The following is a 21,395-nucleotide window of genomic DNA, read 5'->3' as shown; positions in this document are numbered from 1 at the left end:
TTGGCAAAGAGATGTGAATTAGGAAATTATAAGTGACCATGTAGCTGTATCTCCACAGCCTTTTTTTTTTTTTAAGTGAAATTTGGGGACATTTTAAACTGATACAGGAAACTATTTGCTTCTATTATTAGAGTTTGGCTTTATATTTTTAATTATTTGCACTACTTTTGTAATTGTCATCCTTTTATAAAATGCTCAGTTATCATTCTAATGGATTTCAGACAGTTTTAAATGAGAGTGTACATATATGCATGCTTATGTATTTTTCTTAAGTAAGCTGTCATATCTAGATCTCATTTTATGATATGTAAGTGGTTTAGGTATGTTCTAGAATAATAAAACAGTATACATAGATCTCATTTCCTCCTTTATGATTTCCTTTTCTCCTGTTCTCTTTCCCACCCCTGGCCCTTATTTTCCAAAATATAAAGTGGGTTTAGAGTGTCATACCTTATTTATTTATTTATTTATTTATTTATTTTAAATAAATCTTTATTGTTCAGATTATTACAATTGTTTCTCCTTTTTTTCCCCATATCTCCCCATCACCCGGTTCCCTCCCCCCCCATTGTCCTTACCCATAGGTGTATGATTTTTGTCCAGTCTCTTCCCATAACCCCCACACAGACACCCCTTTCCCCCTGGGAATTATCAATCCACTCCCATTCTATGCCTCTGATTCTATTATGTTCACCAGTTTATTCTGTTCCTTAGATTTTGAATTCACTTGATTTTTAGAATCACTTGTTGATAGATATGTATTTGTTGTTCATAATTTTTATCTTTACTTTTTTCTTCTTTTTCCTCTTTTTAAAGAATACCTTTCAGCATTTCATATAATAATGGTTTGGTGGTGATGAACTCCTTTAGCTTTTTCTTATCTGTGAAGCTCTTTATCTGCCCTTCAATTCTGAATGATAACTTTGCTGGGTAGAGTAGTCTTGGTTGTAGGTTCTTGCTATTCATCACTTTGAATATTTCTTGCCATTCCCGTCTGGCCTGCATAGTTTCTGTTGAGAAATCAGCTGACAGTCGTATGGGTGTTCCCTTGTAGGTAACTAACTGTTTTTCTCTTGCTGCTTGTAAGATTCTCTCTTTGTCTTTTGCCCTTGGCATTTTAATTATGATGTGTCTTGGTGTGGTCCTCTTTGGATTCCTCTTGCCTGGGGTTCTGTGCGCTTCCTGGACTTGTAAGTCTATTTCTTTCACCAGGTGGGGGAAGTTTTCTGTCATTATTTCTTCAAATAGGTTTTCAGTATCTTGCTCTCTCTCTTCTGGCACCCCAAAAATTCGGATATTGGTACGCTTAAAGCCATCCCGGAGGCTCCTTATGCTATCCTCACACTTTTGGATTCTTCTTTCTTTCCGCCTCTCTGGTTGGGTGTTTTTTTCTTCCTCATATTCCAGATCTTTGGTTTGACTCTTCGGGTGCGGTGGTCTACTCTGTATATTCTTTATTTCAGACAGTGTATGCATAATTTCTGACTGGTCCTTTTCCATTTTTTTGGTATTCTCATTTAGGTCCTTGAAGGTCTCTTCAAGTTTATCAGCGGTTTTTAGAAGATTCTTGAGTAACCTTATAAATATGGTTCTGAACACTGTGTCGTCCATTAGTTGGCTTTCATCTATCTCTCCTACTTGTGACATACTTCGATGTCTCCACATTTTGCTGCCTCCCTGTGTTGATGGAGTGGCTTTGTGTGGTCGGTGACCTATAGGGGCCAGTAGCTCAGCTTCCCCAATCACCCTAGGTGGTCGCCCTTTGTGGGCTGAGTGGAAAGTCTTGGTGTAGTTAAAAGCCCTGATTGCTGTTGGTACACTGGGAGGAATTGACCTCCGGTCCAATTGGTTGTGAGGGCCTGCTGTGTCTATAACGGAAGAATTGCTGTGCTGGAGACACAGTAGGGCTTTGGTGCTCACTGAGTTTGCCTCTTGAATGTGTCCCTTATGAGAGTGGTTGAAATCTGGTGTCGTCCACACCGACAGAAAAGTCACTCTCACTCTCCGACCGATGGCCGAGAGTCCCGTAGGCGTCTGGGTCCCCCCGCGTGTCCCCAGAAACGAGTTCAGAGTGTTTGGGATTGTTGGTATCACTGGCGGGAATTGATCTCCAAGCCAGTTGGCTGTGAGGATCAGCAGTGTCTCCGCTGGGAGAGCTTCTGTGCTCAGTTTGGATGGGGCGGAATCTCAGGGTGGCGCAGACAAGCTTTGGTTTCCCGTCTGCTCCGCCCTAAGAGGGACGGGTTCTCCGTGCCCGAATTAATGGCTGTGCGCCTCTGAGAGAAGGCAGCTTTCGAGCCTCTCCCACTGCCTAACAGTTTCTCCCCAGCTGGGGCTGGGTTTCAGGGCAGACCGGAGGTTTTGTTTTACTCCTGAATGAGAAATCCAGTCACTGGGAGGGCTGTGCTCAGCTCGGATGGGGCGGAGTCTCAGAATGGCGCAGACAAACTTGGTTTCCGTCCGCGCCGCCCTAAGAGGGTCGGTTTCTCCGTGCCCTAATGGCTGCGCGCCTCTGAGAGAAGGCAGCTTTCGAGCCTCATCCACTGCCAAACAGCCCAGTTTCTCCCCGACCGCAGCTGAATTTCAGTGCAGACCGGAGGTTCTGTTTTTCTCCCAAACGAGAAAGCTAGCCACGCAGCGTCTGCTGCCCTCCCTCTCCGCGCGCTGCGAGCAAGCCTGCCCCGTATTCAGCCGCCCGCCCTTTCCGCGCTCACGGATCTCCGCACCTCCACGGCTTCTGAGGCTCAGCGTCCCACTCTCCTCTCCTCTCCAGTTGCAGGTTTTCCACTCTGCCAGCTTTCCGGTGGTTCTGGACGGTGTGCGTTCTGTTTTCCAGTTGCTGTTTCAAAATTGTTGTGGTAGGCAACAGTTAGGTGTTTACCCTATGCCGCCATCTTGGTTCTCTCCATACCTTATTTTTAATTGATTCTTTCAGTATGTATTTATTGAGCACCTACTATGTTTGAAAGCACTGTGCTAAGTTAAAGATACAAACAGATAAAATGATACATCTTAGAGCTACTCTCAGAATAGTTATGGGAGAAGGCATTTAACTCAGGTAAGAGAGGTCAGGCAGGACTTCTTTTTACCATCAATACAATTAGAACTTTGATCTCTAAAACCAAGTCACATCTATTACACATTTTTGGAGAACTATTGAAAGTAGAACTCCTACTTGGCCCTTAGCACATCCCACAACTACATAAGCACAGAAAAGCAATAGAGATTCATCCCCAAGACAGGTGTATATAAGTCAAAAATCTTTTTAATTGGCATGGATACAATTAGTACAAGTGCAAAGACATTAGGTGAAACTTTGGTTTCTACTTCTTTGACTGCTTAAGACCTTTTAAACCATCAGCTTTAGAGGCTTTGCTTCCTTTAATATATGTATGTATATAAAATCATGAACTTAAAGGAATTTCTAGTTTCATTGGTATTTTTAAAGAAACTTTACCTTGCTTTCCACAGGACTGGTATATACTAGTATGGCCATATTGGTTGTTAATGTTGATATATGCCCTTACTGATTGGTAAGGACCGCCAGTCTGGTCTCTCCCCCAGGAACTCCAACTCTGCACCTCCTCACAGTCCAACAATTACAAGGTTATCCCCAGGCATAGAAGGGGGCCTTCAGGACCCTACTTTTTTACTACTTGTGCATCTATCCTGATTGCTAGTGCCCAGGCCATCCCCATTGTTTAATAGCTTTTAATATTACCCTGACTTTCTGACTGTCCCATAAATCATTACTGTTTCGACAGTGTTTGTGTTCTGCCAACTAGAGTATCAAATGGCTCTAAGTCACCTGTCATTGCTTATCTGCATAGAACCAAAATCAGAGTTTTATTATTTTCTGAATAAGCCAGAATACCATCATACTGTAACTCTAAGTTGATGCTTTTTGTCTTTATTTCTCTCAATGCTGATGGTTTGGCCTAAGTTCTTTTTTCTTATTGTTCCTTCTAGTTCGCTTTGCACCTTATAGACCTCCAGATATCTCCCTGAAGCCTCTGCTCTTTGAAGTGCCCAGCATCACTACAGAGTCAGTGTTTGTTGGCCGGGACTGGGTTTTCCATGAAATAGATGCTCAACTTCAAAGTTCAAATGCCAGCGTGAACCAAGGAGTAGTGATTGTGGGAAACATTGGGTTCGGCAAAACCGCCATCATCTCCAGACTTGTGGCCCTCAGCTGCCATGGAACACGGATGAGACAGATCGCCTCAGACAGCCCGCATGCCTCCCCCAAACGTAAGTATTCCTTTTTAAAGAACTCCCTGCTTCATTGCTCTGAATTTTTTTTCTAACATATTTATATTGTCTCATATCCTTTTATTTTCTGACTAGAGGCCCAATGCACGAAATGTTGTGCACGAGTAGGCCTTCCTTCCTCTGGCACCCGGGACCCGGGCTTCCCTCTGGCACCCGGGACCTGGACTTCCCTTGCAGCCCTGGCTTCGTCCAGAAGGACGTCCAGTCTAATTAGCATATTATGCTTTTGTTATTATATATCTGCAAATCCTGACTTGTATGTGAGGACCATTAATTCAGAGTTGAGGGAAAGAATATAATACTCTGCTTACATTTATCCCACATATCCAACAGTCACCTCAGTGTGACTGGGGGGGAAAAAACTTTCAGAAAAATGTATGACTCTTCCCTACTGGCTATCTGGCTTGTCTGTCCTTTGGAGAATAACTACAGCAATTGCCTGTAAGAGCCGTTTGCATTCATCACTGTCAGGTTTGCTCAGCCTGTGCCCAGGTCTCCTTGTTACTTGCCAGCACAATCTGTTTATGCCTTCATTTCCTTGCCATTGATGTCAGTATTGCACTGCCTGGGCTTGAACGTCATTGTGCCCTTGAAGGGTTTCTCCTGCTTCCTTGTGAGAAGATGCTAAGACCTCATATTTATCCATACTTCTTTCATCCCAGGCAGAGCACAGCTTGGGATGATCACCACCAGGATCTTGTTTACTTATTTATAGAATACTCATATGGCCCCTAATGCCAGATACTGTCTGACAGCTTAGTAAGTCTTAATTCATCCAATCCTATCAACTCAGTGAGGTTGGTCCTGTTGTCTTCATTTCATAGATAAGTGATTTGAGGCTCAGAGAGGTTAAGCAAACCTCCCAGGTTTTATAGCCAGTAAATGGTGAAACTAGAATTTAACACTAAGCAGTCTGGTTTCAGAAGCCATTCTCTTGCCCATTTTGCTCTCCTTTTTGGTAGAATTCATTCACTTCAGTAAAGGAGATAAAAGGAAATGTTCTTCCTGTACACACTGTACGTATAGTCTACCTGGTTTCTGTTAGTTATAAGAGAGAAAAAACGGAAAGAAACTATTGGTCTGCTAGTGTAGCTCCGTCTAGTTCACCACAAATTTTCAGAACAGCAGTCACTAGAAATGGTTTGTCTGAGATTATAGTTGTTACAGAGTCTAGCACAGTGCTAAAACTCAACAGGAATTCACTGAACGCCCTCCAAACATCTTGGCTTCCTGTTGAAATTAATTAGCACTCTTATGTCATTAAGTAGGCAGATTGCCATAGGTAAATTTATGGATATCTAACATGTAGAAGAACAGCTAGTGCCTAGAGAGAAAACTGTTTGAATCAAGAGTCCGTTTACCAGAGTATAAGAATTTGTATGAAAGAATATTTTCTTAAGAATAATGTCATGCTTAGTTTCTACATGAAACTTTCTGAGGTTGATTGGCATAGGTCATGTGGGAATCAAGAGCCCAGAGTTTGAGCCCCAACATTCAAATTGACTATACTTTGTAACCTTGATAATTTTACTTTAATTCATTAAACCTCAGTTTTCTCATTTGTAAATGAGAAAGTGGGACTAGATGATCTTTAAGATTTGTTCCTTTGCTAAAATTCTCTGATTCTAAGAATATATTCATGGTTAAAAGTATTTTTCCACACCTATCCCAGTATTTTCCTTTGTGTGCTTAAGTATCACACCAAACTACCTCTTATCTGAGTAAGCCAAGAGGTTAACTATTTGAGGGTGTCAGGCAGAAAAGCAGATAGCTAATAGTCTCTCTGACTCCTCTATCACTGTTTCAGATAACAGAATGGTAGAATCATGCATGACAGGATAAATGCCAAAGGCAAGAAGAGCTGCTTTCTCAGAAAGCAAAGGTATCTGGGAGTCCCCATACCCCCCATGTCTGGGAGAGCAAGAGTTAATAAAAAACAGCCCCTGTGCTCCCGAAAGTAGAGATTCTTTCAAGGTGGTTCATTAAGTTATTCTCAACATCCATTGCCTTTATCTCCAGAGAAACTAAAAATAATGACCCTCCCATTCATGAGATAAATGTCCATATGTTGAAACTGTAGATTTGGTCTGATAGTTAACTTTCAAACCTTGGAAAGGTGTCAAGGAGGATAAAATATGTGGTTGTGTGTTTATCAGAATTATCCAGAGCCAGCAGTTACCTTGAAAAAAATAATTTTTGTTGTAATATTTGATGTCCAAGTTACATTCTGCCTCTACCATCTTAACCGAACCACCAGTCCTTAAGAAGAGTCAAGAATAGGTGACTGATAAAATGCACACTGTTTTTTGGGTTTTGTTTTGTTTTCAGCATTAATCTATTACTGTATGAGCTGGCACTGAAATGTTGCTGGCAGTAGCAGAATAAGAATGATGTCTATATAGAGAGTTGGCTTAGTTTTTTACAGTGTTTAATTTACATTAAGCTTAGATAAATTTATTTGTAATCCCACCGGCTCGCCTAACCCTCAGTAAGTGATACCAGTGATGTAGTGGTAGTAATGAGAACAAGTGGAAAATTATTGGAGCCCCCACATCCCATCTTCCATCTCTGCATCATCTGTCATTCTTCTTCTGGCCCTGCCTCCTCCGCACTGAGCAGCACTGCTGTAGAAGACCTGAGCAGTTTAGTCTGCAGTACTGCATAGCCTGGCTCAGCCTTCCCCCACAGACACTCAGCCCCCAGCCCGCCCCCTCCTTGTCATTTCCCTGGGAAGGTACAGAAAAGCTGTCAAGGCAGGCACTAGCCTGTCATCCTGCTTTCCACCTACACCCCTTCCCAAACCTGACTCCCCCATTTACCTTCCCCCACCAATCATCTTCCCACCCCTCCAACACACACACACACACACACACACACACACACACACACACACACACACACACAAAGAGCAAAACATTTTATGAAAATAGACCTGTTGTGTAATTCAGGCATTATTGAATTAACTACAAGTATCCTCAGTACAGTAGTTAGGGAAGCTCTAATACAAGTCTATATTTTCCTATCACTGAAAGTCAATGTTAGTTATTATTTGGATTTGACATTTGCCAACAGCTGCCAAGTCCCCCAAACAGCTGTTCAGTAAGTAACCACTACCCTCCCTACTCTGCTCATTTCAGAAGTCTGTTTTGCCAGTTCGCTGTGCACACTGGCTTCATATTAACTTTTATTTCTACTGTTCTCTGAATACCAACAGAAAGGAAAGACATGCAGACAAAAAATAAGGCATATTTAAAAGAAATAACTAGAAGACAGAAGGTATTCAAACAGTAACTACCCACAAAATCAAATACCAGAAAAATGGGAGTGGTGAGGAGAGGGAATAAACAACAGAAATGACAGTCACTGAACTTGACCTCAGCTGACACTTTTCTTCAAGCATTTTTTCACTGTCATCTCCCACAGCTACCCTCCTCCAATTGCTCAGAACTCTGTCCAGTGACCAGAAGATTTACTCTTCCAGTTGAAGGGAAAATATCTCAGTTTCACTGGTAGGAGTTGAATGAGGACTGTCTTCCCTGATTCCTCCTCCTTTACCTTTTGACCGTTAATTAACATCTACTCATTCTGGGCATTTCATATAAATAGAAATATACAACATATGGTCTTTTGTAACTGGCTTCTCTGAGTAAGTGTGATATTTTCAAGGGTTATCCATATTGTAGCATAGATCAGTATCTCATTTGTTTTTATTGTCAACTACTTTGGTACCCATTTTTTAAAGTATGATCTGCATTCATAAATATATTTTGTACTTATTAGTGTAGGTAAGACATTTTCTAAATTCCATGAACAAATTGAATTGTTAAAAAAAACAGCTATCTCCAGTCTCCTCTTAACTCCCTACCTTCACCCCCTGGTAACCACTAATTTACTTTTTGTCCCTATAGATTCTGTTTTCTGGGCATTTCATATGAATAGAATTATTCAATATATAATCTTTTGTAACTGGCTTCTTCTCTGAATGTAATATTTTCAAGGGTTATCCATATTGTAGCATAGATCAGTATCTCATTTGTTTTTATTGTCAAGTAATAGTCCATTGTACGGATATACCACATTTTAACCATTTGTCAGTTGGTGGACATTTAGGTTGTTTCCACTTTTTAGCTGTTATGAGTATTTGTGTACAAGTTTTTGAATGGACCTCTGTTTCTATTTCTCTAGGGTACATACCTAGGAATAGAATTGCTGGATCATACAACAAATGAAATTTCACCAGTCTTTCTTTAGTTCAGAGTTTTATGATTGTCTGATGCAAACATCTCATCTTTTTAATCCAGATGTGGATGCCAACAGAGAGCTGCCACTCACACAACCACCTTCAGCCCACTCATCCATTACCAGTGGAAGCTGCCCAGGAACTCCAGAAATGCGCAGGCGGCAGGAGGAGGCTATGCGGAGACTAGCCTCACAGGTACAATAGGATTCCCAGTTTGTGGGCATGCTAGTTCCCTTTTAACATCAAGGGGGCAAAGGTAGGGAAACCCTAGGCAAATTGAACAGAAATATGTACAGGTATACCATGAGAACATGGAGAAAAGTGTATTTTTCTTTGCTGTTCCTAGAAAAATACTTTATTATTACAGAACCAGAACTTTAGAGTTGGAAAGGAAATGGGTAGGTAAGGAAGTTGAGACTCAAAGAAGTTATATGATCAACTTCAGAATTTAACTGATACAAATGCCAGTCATTGTGTAAATTAAATTTTTATGTCCAAATTCCAAATATTCAAAGGTGCCTTTTCTTTATTTGAGATTAGTTTAATCCTATCACAGATTATTCATTTGAAGTAGGAAATGGTCTTTAGAGAATGTAGGCCTTTGACTTTTAAACAAGCCTGACAAATTTGCTGCCACTCAGTCGTTTGATTAGGGCCTTTAATGAGGATTCTGCTTAGTTTTATCATTTCTTATGTACAGTATTAAGTCAAAAGCTTTTTATGCCCAAGGCTATACTGACCTCCAGTCTTTTCTTTTATTTATATGATCTACAAACCTCCCCTTTCCTTTCTTCCCTCACAGAAGTAATTTAAAATTCACTTACTGTCTTTAAAAAATTAATACGATTTTGGTCAGATCCTATATATTTTGGGTAGAATTGTTTTAATAACTAATATAATACTGTATACCAACTCTACAAGTTTAGGGATTTAACATAAAAACTTTAGAAGGAAAAATTGATAATAATCAAAAGACATAACTGAAAATGAAATTTCAACAAGTAATTGTAAGAAACAAGAATTCACCAAGGAGAAAGGTTTTACCTGCCTGATTTATTGAGTGTAGACTCATTCTGAACCGTTTCCAGGAAGTTGGAATAATAGTGACCCAGTATGGATGGCCCTGATGACTTCCTCAAAGCTGTAGGGAGTGATCTAACGTCCATCACTGAACACTGATACAATGGAAGACTGAAGGAAAAAACTACATTCCCAGATTTGTTTCCTATTTGTATATGTAAGGAAAGTTGTAGATAATGTCAATAGATAATTTGCAGGAAGTATCAAATGTTTTTGACACATTGTATGTACATACACATACTACATAACTATTTTGAAATGTCTAATAAACCTATTTTGGACCACAGTGCAGATTTTATGAAGATGTTGAATGATCTTTCTTCCTGAATTCTTCAAAGGAATCAAGATTTTATATTTGAAATACCAAAGAAATATTTAAAATTAAAAGAGAAGTAGCTGTAAAAGGGGCACCATTAGCCATGTTATTTAACCTTTGTTAGATAAAACCTCATTCAGCCAAGAGTACAGATGGTTTTTAATGAAAGCAGCAAAAGAACCCTCTTCCTAAATTTCAGAATTTTTAACTTCAAACTTATCTCATTACTTTAGGTAAAGGGTAAGTTAACAGCTGATTTGCTCAGCTGTGTTTTGCTTTTTGAGCTGTGAAATCAATTGAAGTAAAATATGGTGGAAGTTCATATTGATTTAGAGGTTTGATGTTTGCTTTTTATAAAATGGAGATTTGTATCCATGTGGACATAATCACTAACATTCACTGTTCATTGAGGTCACAAATTAATTGCTGCCTAGTTTTCTCTTTGGGTTCCTTACTTCAGCAGTGAGCAGTCTACCTGACGAAAAGAGTTAAGTTTTTTTAGTACAATTTCTCATTTCCAATTCCATATCATTGCTTCACTCACAAGCAATTCCTATCCTCAGCTTTATACGTCTAGTAACATTTTCTGTATTGTTCAATCTTTGTATGCTTAATGAGAGGGATTTCAGGTATTAAAGTTACATTTCCAGCATTTGTTAAGGAATTGGGATGACCATACCTACAGATTAAGAATCCGTTCAAAGCAGAACACTTTAATGGGTAATTCTGAGAGATGATTGAAGAGCTGGAATCCCAATAGTACATTTATGAGTGCTCTTGGGGCAAATTTCAAATGCCTGTAGGAACAAAACCAGTGGCTGAAAAAGAGACTATATAGAACCTTGATGATGACCATAATGATGATGGAGAGGACGAGAAGGAGGAAGGCAATGATGATGGAGACAACTACGCATACTGTGTGCTGAACACCATGCCAGGTTCCTTCCATATATTCAAGCTGAATCTCCCCTGCCAATTTCATGTTATCTACACAATCTTATCACTTTGTGGGTACTAAGGAACCAACAGAATGGTCTAGATTAAAACGACCCTCTGCACTTGTCCTTGAGGCAAAGAGTAAGCTCTGCAAATTCAAACAAATTCCAAGCTTAAAACTCCAGGTTCCAGCCAGCCAACCCACACCCTGGGTGATATTAAGACTCATACATTTTCTTTTCTTTTTTTAATCTTTATTGTTGAAAGTATTACATATGTCCCCTTTTTCCCCCCCATTGACCCTTTCTAGCCCATCCCTCCCCAGGCCTTCACTACCCTATTGTCTGTGTCCATGGGTTATACTTATACTAGAGGCCTGGTGCATGGATTCATGCACTGGTGGGGGGCATGGCCTGCGGGGATCAGCCTGCTGTGGCAGCACCACTCATCCTGGTCAGCTGAGCGGTGCTCCCACTGTGGGAGCACACTGGCCACCAGGGGGCAGCTCCTGCATTGAGCGTCTGCACCCTGGTGGTCAGTGCACGTCATAGCGACTGGTCGACTGGTCGTTCTGGTCATTCCGCCATTCAGTCACTGGGCTTATATAAATAGAGATGCATGCAAGTTCTTTGGATGATCTCTTTCTTCCCCCTCTTCCCCCTACCCACCCCCCCGCCCCGCCTTCCCTCTGAGATTTGACAGTCTGTTCCATACTTTTTTGTCTCTGAATTTATTTTGTTCCTTAGATTCCACATATGAGTGAGATCATGCAATACTTGTCTTTCTCTGACTGGCTTATTTCACTTAGCGTAATACTCTCCAGGTCCCTCCATGAAGACCCATACATTTTCTAAGTTCTTTGAATTTAAGACCTGTATCTGACAAAAAAAATCTCACTCCTTTCCTTCTTCCTGTTACCTAATTTTTCTCTTTTTCATATATATATATATATATATATATATATATATATATATATATATATATATTTAGAGAGAGAGGAAGGGAGAGAGATATAGAGTTGGAAACATCCATGAGAAAGAACCATCAATTGGTTGCCTCCTGCACACCCCTTCCTGGGGATTGAGCCCACAACCCGGGCATGTGCCTCGACCTAGAATCAAACCATGAGCTCCTGGTTCATGGGCCGACATTCACCCACTGAGCACTGGCCAGGCCTGTTATCTAATTTTGATTTTCTTGTCTACAGGTGTTCAGAAAATATGTAATAATTCTTAAAACTGAATTATTTTATTTTTATAAGGCTTTTTATAGCATAAATATAATTTAAAATGTGATGACATAAACAAATGTGTTTGGTAAGGCTGACATATGGTTTTTCTCTGAATATATTATTCCTAATACTTTGTTATAAAATCAGACTCCTATACTGCTCTATGCTGAATAAATATTAGAGAGATTAATGTAAATATTTATTCTCAGGCTTGCTTCCTATTTCTTATAATCCAGAGGGAAAATTCATTTGTATTTATAAATATTAATTGATATATAATTATGATATATGTATACAGTAAAAGTATGTTATCAAATTTCTGATCTTAGATAAATCAGGCAATTTCTGAGTTAGTAAATTTTTTAAAAAATATATTTTATTGATTTTTTTACAGAGAGGAAGGGAGAGGGATAGAGAGCCAGAAACATCAATGAGAGAGAAACTGGTCAGCTGCCTCCTGCACACCCCCCACTGGGGATGTGCCCGCAACCAAGGTACATGCCCCTGACCGGAATCGAACCTGGGATCCCTCAGTCTGCAGGCCAACGCTCTATCCACTGAGCCAAACCGGTTAGGGCTACTTTTTCTTTTTTAATATATTTTTATTGATTTCAGAGAGGGAAGTAGAGGGAGAGAGAGATAAAAAGATCAATGATGAGAGAGAATCATTGATCAGCTGCCTCCTGCACGCCCCACACTTGGGATCGACCTGGTTCTAGGTCGACGCTCAACCACTGAGCCATGCTGGCCAGGCTGAGTTAGCAGCTTTTATTTTTACTTGAAAAAGTTGAGGGATAGGGAAACAAAAAACCATGTTAGAGAAGATAATTGTGGCTGTTGCTCTTGCTATTGGTAAACGTGTCTGCATTCTCATCTTTCTTTTGTAGGTAGTTGCCTATCATTATTGCCAAGCAGATAATGCCTACACCTGCCTGGTGCCAGAATTTGTCCACAATGTTGCTGCCCTGCTCTGCCGCTCCCCTCAGCTGGCGGCCTATCGGGAGCAGCTTCTTCGGGAGCCTCACCTACAGAGCATGCTGAGCCTTCGGTCCTGTGTTCAAGACCCCATGGCCTCTTTCCGGAGGGGTGTCCTGGAGCCTCTAGAGAATCTCCACAAAGGTACAGATGAGATGCAAAGAAGATGAAAGGTGGAGGCGTTGGAGCCCGAGTTTACCTGCAGCATATTACAGAAATGATTTTTTTTATCACATTGCCAAAAATAAATGTTCCATAGCTGATATCCCACAGAATACAGTTAACAGATAAAAGATTTTACTTGAAAAATAATAATTCCTACAGGAAATGCCACTTCCTTCTTTCTTTATAAATATTCTCATTATCATTTCCAAACATAATGCATCTTTCTTGTGGTAAAGATAGTAGAACTTCCAGTCCTTTCTGTGAGTTCAAATAAATCAGTAAAATCACGGCTCCAACTTGGTGTTGTGGAGTTTCCACTATTAGAAACCTCCCATCTTTATGCTTGATGCTTTTTATTACTCTACAGTTCAGGTAAATGGAAATGGCATCCATGGTTGCACAACTCACTATACATACTAAAAATAGCTTAATTGACCACTAAAAGGTATAAAGATATTTTTTTAAGTGGGGCAAGGGGTGAAATGGAATCCTCCCTCTCATGCCTCTGCCTTTCCTCCTCTTTTCCTCGGCATCTCTAGTGTTGACTATGGCCTAAGTGCAACGTCTCCTCCTTTACCCATCTCTGCCCTATCCCCGCCCCATCCCCTTAACAATGTTTTGTCAATTCTGGAAGCCAAAGAAAAAGATTTGAGAAAGCATGAGATTCCTGAGCAATCCTGTTTATTCCTGGGAGAATTACTTACCTTTCTTGAGGGTTTTGGAGCTACTCATAGGAAACAACAAGTGATTATAATTTCCATTCTTCTGGCTATCATCTTCAGCTATTTCAGCCTTCGTGCTGTTTACTCAACTATCAAAATTTCTCTTTTCCACTCTGATGATCTCTGTGAATATCTCTATACCTATTAGCTTTACCATACCCTAGGCTTGTTTAAATCTTGAAATTTCTCCACAAATATATTTAATTATTTTTTGTACATTGAAGTTTCTCAGCCATCAATATGAAGTGAAAGGTCATACTAATATGTTATGACAACCAAAAGGAAGGTAATTCACATGTAATATGCAGATTGTCTGAACAAAAATGTCTAATATGAGCCGCCTTTTCATTTTCTATTAATTTCTGTACAATATACCAATAATGAAATATCATGCACTGGGATTCAGTTCTGACTTTGGTACTTGCTACCATCTCATCTCATGCTGTTTCTATAATTCTTATTTCTCTCAGGTACCTAAGTAGAGTCTTACAATGAGACTAGTAAGGAAGAAAGTTCAAGTATTTGTTAAGTATACATGTGAGGGCAGTGAGGAATCCCTGGCGAATATATATATTTACAAGGGATTAAAAACAAGGATTAATGGCTTTAGGAAACCTTTCCAAAGACTTGTCAGCTAGAACAGTGGTTCCTAAGAACCAGTCCATTTGAGGTTTTCATTAGTCCATGGCAAAATAAGAAAATAGAAACAGCCTACTTGAAACCTGTATGGTTTTGTGGACTGATGTCACCCCCATAGATTCCATTTAAAAAAAAAAAAAATCTGGCTGGGGGTGGCTCAGTGGTTGAACATCAACCTATGAAGCAGGAGGTCACGGTTCAATTCCCAGTCAGGGCACATGCCGGGTTGTGGGCTCAATCCCCAGTAGGGAGCATGCAGGAGGCAGCTGATCAATGATTCTCTCTTATCATTGCTATTTTTTAAATATATTTTTATTGATTTCAGAGAGGAAGGGAGAGTGAGAGAGAGAGAGAAACATCAATGATGAGAGAGTATCACTGATTGGCTGCCTCCTGCACGTCCCCCACTGGAGATTGAGCCTGCAACCCGGGCATGTGCCCTTGACCAAAATCGAACCTGGGACCCTTCAGTCCACAGGCTGATGCTCTATCCACTGAGCCAAACAAGCTAGGGCTTATCATTGATATTTTTATCTCTCTCCCTCTCCCTTCCTCTCTAAAATCAATAAAAATACATTTTTTAAAAAGAAAAGAAAGAAACACCTATAAATATAGATGTAGTTTTGCATATGCATATATGTAAAGTTTAGATAGATTATGTCTCTCCTACTTTTTTAATGTAAAAATATTGTTTTATTCTGTGAAATAATGGTGATAGTGGATAGTAGTTGTACTTTAAATGTTCTTACATTTAAATATATAAGTAGCAATTTTTAAAATTTTCATTTGTCTGTAAAATCTTTTAAAAGCTACTGAGTTAGAGTATGTTTTTAATAACCTACAAAGGTTTGAAAATGAACATGTAGGAACATTCTTATAAAGCTGGTTGCATTTGAAAGACACAGTCTAAAGATCCTCAAAGTCTTACCTTATAAGTTGATAATTGAAAACTTCATCATTTAGCAAAGAAAAAGGATATTTAGGAATAGTTCTCAGTGTTTTGCAATATTAGTATCATTTGGAAATTCTTTACCTTTGTTTATCTGAATCCTAAAAAATATATTTTTAGATAAACATGCCATTCTTATTTCTTAACAGGGGAAATATTTTGACACCTAATAGCAACTGTATTAATAGGTGACTTCTAAGTAACTCCTTCAAAAGAAAAGGATCTCAAAAAAAAGTCAAGATTTAGAATAATATAATTATCTTAAGTGATGCACTTATTTCTTTTTTTTAAGAAATGATATATTATTTACTCATGGGATGAATAATATCTACTGGTGATTTATGCAAATAAAAATTTAATTTTATTAGACATTGAATTGTTTTGTTCATTAAAACATCTACCTCGCAATTTAACACCAAGTTCTTGATCTTTATGCTTGAGAATGTGTTTGAAATGTTTTTCCCAAAGAAAATCTCAACGAGTGCATTATCATCAGACTTTTTTCTCCACTTAAAAATCATGGCTTTCTTATGAAGGAGCCTGGTGAAGTTAAAGGAAGTGTAATTGAAGCAGTGGAGACAGTGGTGTTGCTAGTAAATTTTTAACCAGCTGCACGAGGAGGGCTTGTAACAATGGCCAGTTTCCATTGTGTAAATAAATATTCCCACCTTGCCTATTTTAGGGTGCCAGCTCTTGAAAATATTACAGTGTATTCTCCTGAACCAGTCAGGAGGGCTCCAGTGCACCACTGGGTGGGGTCAGGTGACGGTGTTCAGTAACAAGGGATAGGTCTGTTATATCTGCCCAGCAGAATGCAACTAGAAAATTCCTCTGTGGAAATTAAAGGCACAATTACACTTAAGAGAGCCAACGTCCTCAAAGCCAAGAACATAAGAGCCCCCAGTTGTGCAGGTAAATCCCAATTAGTGCCAAGCAACTCCTCTCTTCCGTAATGCTTTGGACTCCCCAAAGGAATAATGTGCTTTCTCAGACTACATCATATAGAATGCTGTTTCATTAATGTTCATTGTTAATAGCAAGAGCTAGGATCCTAGTTCATTTCTCTTCCTAAAATGTTACCAGATGAAAGTAATAGTAAAAACTTTTCATAATTTGAAAACTGACTTCTAGTACTTAGGATATTGAAATTAAATTCTTTTATATAAAGCTTGTACTTTAGGGGGGAAATATCAAGTCTTATTAATCATGCAGAAAAATGTACATCTTTTCAAATGTGAAACCAAAATATGTAGACTTTCATTTGGTCTTGACTCTTTTAAAGGCTAACAGAGATCATCTTGTACACAATCCATAGAGCTTTCCTTTTACCCCAAGCTCCATCTTTTTCCTCCTCGATAGAACCTGTTTCCCACTTTAGGCATCCAGTGACTTCTTTCTCTCTTCCCCAGCCTTCTTCCCTTCAGGATCTGTAAGGTCCTATTACTGTAACTAGTAACCTTTACTTGTTACTCAACTCATTTGTACTAAAATGTTGATTCAACCTGGGGATTTTTAATTGTTCAATGTAGTAAATCAGTAAGCATTTAATGAGAGTAGAAGCCTGAAATTTTACCAAGCCTTCTTCTACATCCTAGCCCTAAGGATAAACTGATTTTGTCAATTTAAGATATAATAGAGTTCAGGAGGGAACTGAACCACAAGCATGGCAGACTTCATGTGACTTCTCATCCCCTGGGAAGATCATGAAAGAGTCTAATCCCATTGGAGCTATTTTAGGGATAGTCTAGGAGGCTGTTAGTTCTATAAGAGTTTGTGATCCAACCTGCCTAGTTAAAATCTGTCTATTGGTTGGGATTCCTTTTCTCTGTTCTCCCATCCCTTCCTTGTTACTACACATTCACATGTAGTACTTTATACTGATTTGGACTTCAAATTAAACCTCCTTTTTTTTAATTCCCAAAGGAACATGAATTACCATGTGCAGATTGTCATAAATGTAATGCTCAGACTATCTCACATCTGATAACATGGGGGAAATGATGATAATACATATATTTAACATATATGTGACAAAAGCTTTTACACCTGATGAAAACCAAATGAATTCACTTCATGAATTATTCTCTTTATAATAAATTATGTACTCTGAGCACTTAGTAAACAAATGAAAGACCTTTTATTAGTATTTTTTGCCCCAACCAAATATCTAATCAAAGACCCATAAAGAACTCACTTATCCACTTGGTAATTATTAAGTAATTTGTTTCTTTCTACCTCAGAGAGAAAAATTCCAGATGAAGATTTCATCATCTTAATTGATGGATTAAATGAAGCAGAATTTCACAAACCGGATTATGGGGATACAATTGTATCATTTCTGAGTAAAATGATTGGAAAATTTCCTTCCTGGCTCAAACTAATTGTAACAGTTAGGACCAGTTTACAGGTATGTGTTTGCTTTGGAACATAAATTATTTCCCTTAGAGAGTGCTTAAACTGAAAAAGTTCTAGATCCTTGTTCCTTTAGTGATAAGTTTTACTAAACCTCTACCATGTCCTAGAGCCCTAGCAAGGATAATTCTCTAAGGGTCTATTTTGAGAGTAAGACATAAGATTTAGAGAGCACATTCTCTCTATATGACTCTCTTAGCTCAGATTCTCATTCCTATTGCTCTGGGTAAGTTTTGATAAAGTGTCCTTCAAAATAGCATGAAAAGAAGGTGTCCATTTTTCTAGACATTGTCCTGAGGATAAACAGCAACGCAAATAGAGTTCTTAACACTCTAATTTACTGCTTGACTTTTGTTTTATATTTTTTTATCATTTAATGCCATGCTAAAGTTGGTACAATCTAGAGTCAGATTTTCTAGTTCCTCCCTCTGCTTCTACTTGAACAACTTTTCTATAGCATGATGGTGGAGTTCTATGTGCCTTCATCTAAGAATGGATGCAAAACTCTGGGGGGTGAGGGCATATATGGGAGTGGGGTGGGGGGGAGGGCAATGGTAAGATATGTACACATATAATACCTTAATTAAAAAATTGGGAAAAAAAAGAACTATTGTCAATATTAAAGTTTGAGGTTAAATTTACTACAACTACGAGATAAGGTTTATTTTTAATCACCTTCCCTGCTCATTCCCTGATCACTTAATGGCCCCAGCGAAGGACTAGGAATGTGGAACTGAGCCTGTAAAGACATATGGTTGAAGGATAAATGACCCCACCTTCTCTGCCATTCTCATTGTAGCTGAGTTGGTATCTCCCATTCTTTACTTATTCACACTTGGTTTGCAACAGGATTTCTCAACATTTTCCCCCTAACAAACTGTCTTTTTTATAAACATAAAAATATTTTGATGAACACTAAAATCTTATCTATTATACACCTATTGCAGATTCTTGAATAACGTTTTGTTCAGTGTTGTTTCGCTGTAACACTGATGAGATGCCATATGAACTTAACTCTTGTTTCTATCAATTAGCGTATGATAAAATTGGTTTCGTTATACGTTGTTTCACTTAAAGCTATAGAACCTATTGATGAAGTTAAGTGAGGATTTACTGTATTTTGATGCAACCCCCTCATAACAATTGCTAATGTACAGAAAGTAGTCTTGCTTCCCTCCTTTTTCCCCCTCCCAGGCACTTAGTACCATTCCTGTATATTAACCAATTAGCTTCACTGCCCTCTTTGATAAAAAAGTATACTTCTAATCCTGGCTACCATCTTGTAGATGTTTGTTATTAATCTCAAAGTAATTTGAATTAAAGGATGTGAATAAATCAACATAAACGCATCTTTACAAATAAAAATCATATAATCTGTCATAATCGGTCAGTAGCTTGATTGTTAAAGATGAAAGATGAATAGATGAAACTTCTAGGAACACAATCTCTGATTAATTATATTAAATCTATGCTTAGGAGATGTTATCCTCATTTATATTTTTATATAATGCCATGTGTAATCTCAAAAGACTTTTTAAGTATGAGTTTCAGCTATGCCAAAGAACAGGAAAAGTATTATGCATATTAATCTACAAAGTCCAAATTTCAGTGTCTTTATATACTTCCCAGATACTTCATTCAATTCAACCAAGAATTTCAAAAAATTATTTTCATTCAGCTCTGACAGTGAAATAATTTATAGGTGTTAAACAACGAGCCCTCGTATTGATCATTTATTATTTCTACATTTCCTAAGTTCTTCAGGTATGTGAGGCATTTGCTACAAGCTAAGGATACAACAATGAACAAGACAGACAATTTCCCTGCCCTCATAAAGCATATGTTCTTGTGAGGAACACAAACAATAAACAAGTAAAAAATTATATATACATATGTTAAAATTATAGGTAGTATTAGTGCTACAAGGACAAAATAGGATAAAGGGATAAATGGGGGTGATAGTTATTTAGATAGGACAGATAGGAAAGGCCTCTTCAAGGAGCCTTATAGAGTGATCAGATCTGATTTACCTTTTTAAAAGATTTTGGCTGCTGGCTGTGTAGATAATAAAATCTAGGGGATCAAGAATGGAAGCAGAAATATAGGTGTAAGATGATGGTGGCTTAGATTAAAGATGATGATGGAGACCCTGTAAAGTCGTATTTGGACAAAATTTTGAAGAATCAAAAGGATTTTATGGGTTAAATGTGGATGTGAGCAAGAGAGAAGATTCGGGTGTGAATCATGGGGTTTTGGTGAGCAACTGGGTAAATGCTGGAAAGAAGAAAGATCATAGATACCTCCTACAATTTGGTTGTAGGGTTTGTGATAATACCATTTATTGACATGGGAAGGTTTTGTGGAGGGGGGGAAAGTCAGCAGTTCTGATTTAGTCACATTAGGTTTGTGTATGAAACATCTAAGTGTAAACATTTAGTAGACAGAAATAAAAGAGGAGAGCTCAAGGGAGATGACTAAGCTAGAAATACAAAGTTAGGCATTATCTGCATAGAGATGATAATTTAGAACTATGGAACCAAATTAATTGTCCTAGGGAGTGAGTGGCTGGATAAAAGAATGGAGACCTGAGCCCGGGAGGACTGAGAAATGAAAGAGGAACCAGCAAAAATTCCTGGGTAGGAGTTGCCAGTGTGCTAAGAGGAAAGTTAAGGGAACATGCTATAAGGTAGCAAGCTGCAGAAGTGACTCAAGGAGAACGGTGTGATCCCCTGTGTCAAATACTGCTGCCAAGAGGCTGAGGAAAATGAAAACTGCAGCTTGATTATTGGATTTGGCAAGGTGAAGATTATTGATAACCTTAACCATTTCAGTCAGGTGATGGTGTGGAAACCTTATTGCAACAAATGGAGGAGAGAATGGAAAAGGAAGAATTAGATACAGTACATAGAGAAAACTATGAAATTTTACTAAAAAATAGGAACTGAGATACAGGATTGTAGCTGAGGGGAGGAATTACGGGGTTTGTGTGATCCAGTAGCAGAGAAGAAATGGATGGCAGGAAAGAGAGTGGATACTTACAGGAGCAAAGTCTGTAAGCAGATGACAGAAGATGAAATCCAGATCATGAGTTACCACAAAGCCCTATCACCTCTCCCCAATATAATGTCCAAGCTAATCACCAAGACACCATGCTTTCCACTATTAGAAATATTCCTTTGGGCTAAAGCATCTTCAAAAGGTCTGTATTAAAATGCATCATTTTATTTGGAAGGTTAGAAAGCCACATTTTTATATGGCATTCTTTGAGTCCGTATGCATTTCTTACTTGGACATTATGCCATAGTTTACACTGAGAAAAAAAAAAGTTATAAGGTACTCCATTTTCTGTTTATTTTAGAAGTGTTATTTCGAATATTGACCATTAAATCACTCCTAAAGTATCCTTTATGAGGAACCATAAAATTATCTTAAGTCTCAATAGTAGGAAGAATGTTCTT

General features: G+C 38.6%; 1 protein-coding gene across 7 annotated transcripts in view; it reads left to right on the top strand.

The window, feature by feature from the left end:
• TANC2 (tetratricopeptide repeat, ankyrin repeat and coiled-coil containing 2) overlaps positions 1–21,395 on the top strand; it is a 281,058-nt gene that overhangs the window by 197,090 nt on the left and 62,573 nt on the right. For all 7 annotated transcript variants that reach the window (XM_079798830.1, XM_079798833.1, XM_079798832.1 and 4 more), the window contains 4 exons: positions 3,970–4,251; positions 8,574–8,707; positions 12,963–13,194; positions 17,766–17,932. In XM_079798830.1, coding sequence (XP_079654956.1) covers positions 3,970–4,251; positions 8,574–8,707; positions 12,963–13,194; positions 17,766–17,932 — 815 coding nt within the window. The remainder of the gene's footprint in view (positions 1–3,969; positions 4,252–8,573; positions 8,708–12,962; positions 13,195–17,765; positions 17,933–21,395) is intronic.

Source organism: Cnephaeus nilssonii, assembly GCF_951640355.1.
Source record: "Cnephaeus nilssonii genome assembly, chromosome: 19".
In the NCBI taxonomy this organism is placed as follows: Eukaryota; Metazoa; Chordata; class Mammalia; order Chiroptera; family Vespertilionidae; genus Cnephaeus; species Cnephaeus nilssonii.
This window is presented reverse-complemented; position numbering and strand designations above follow the sequence as displayed.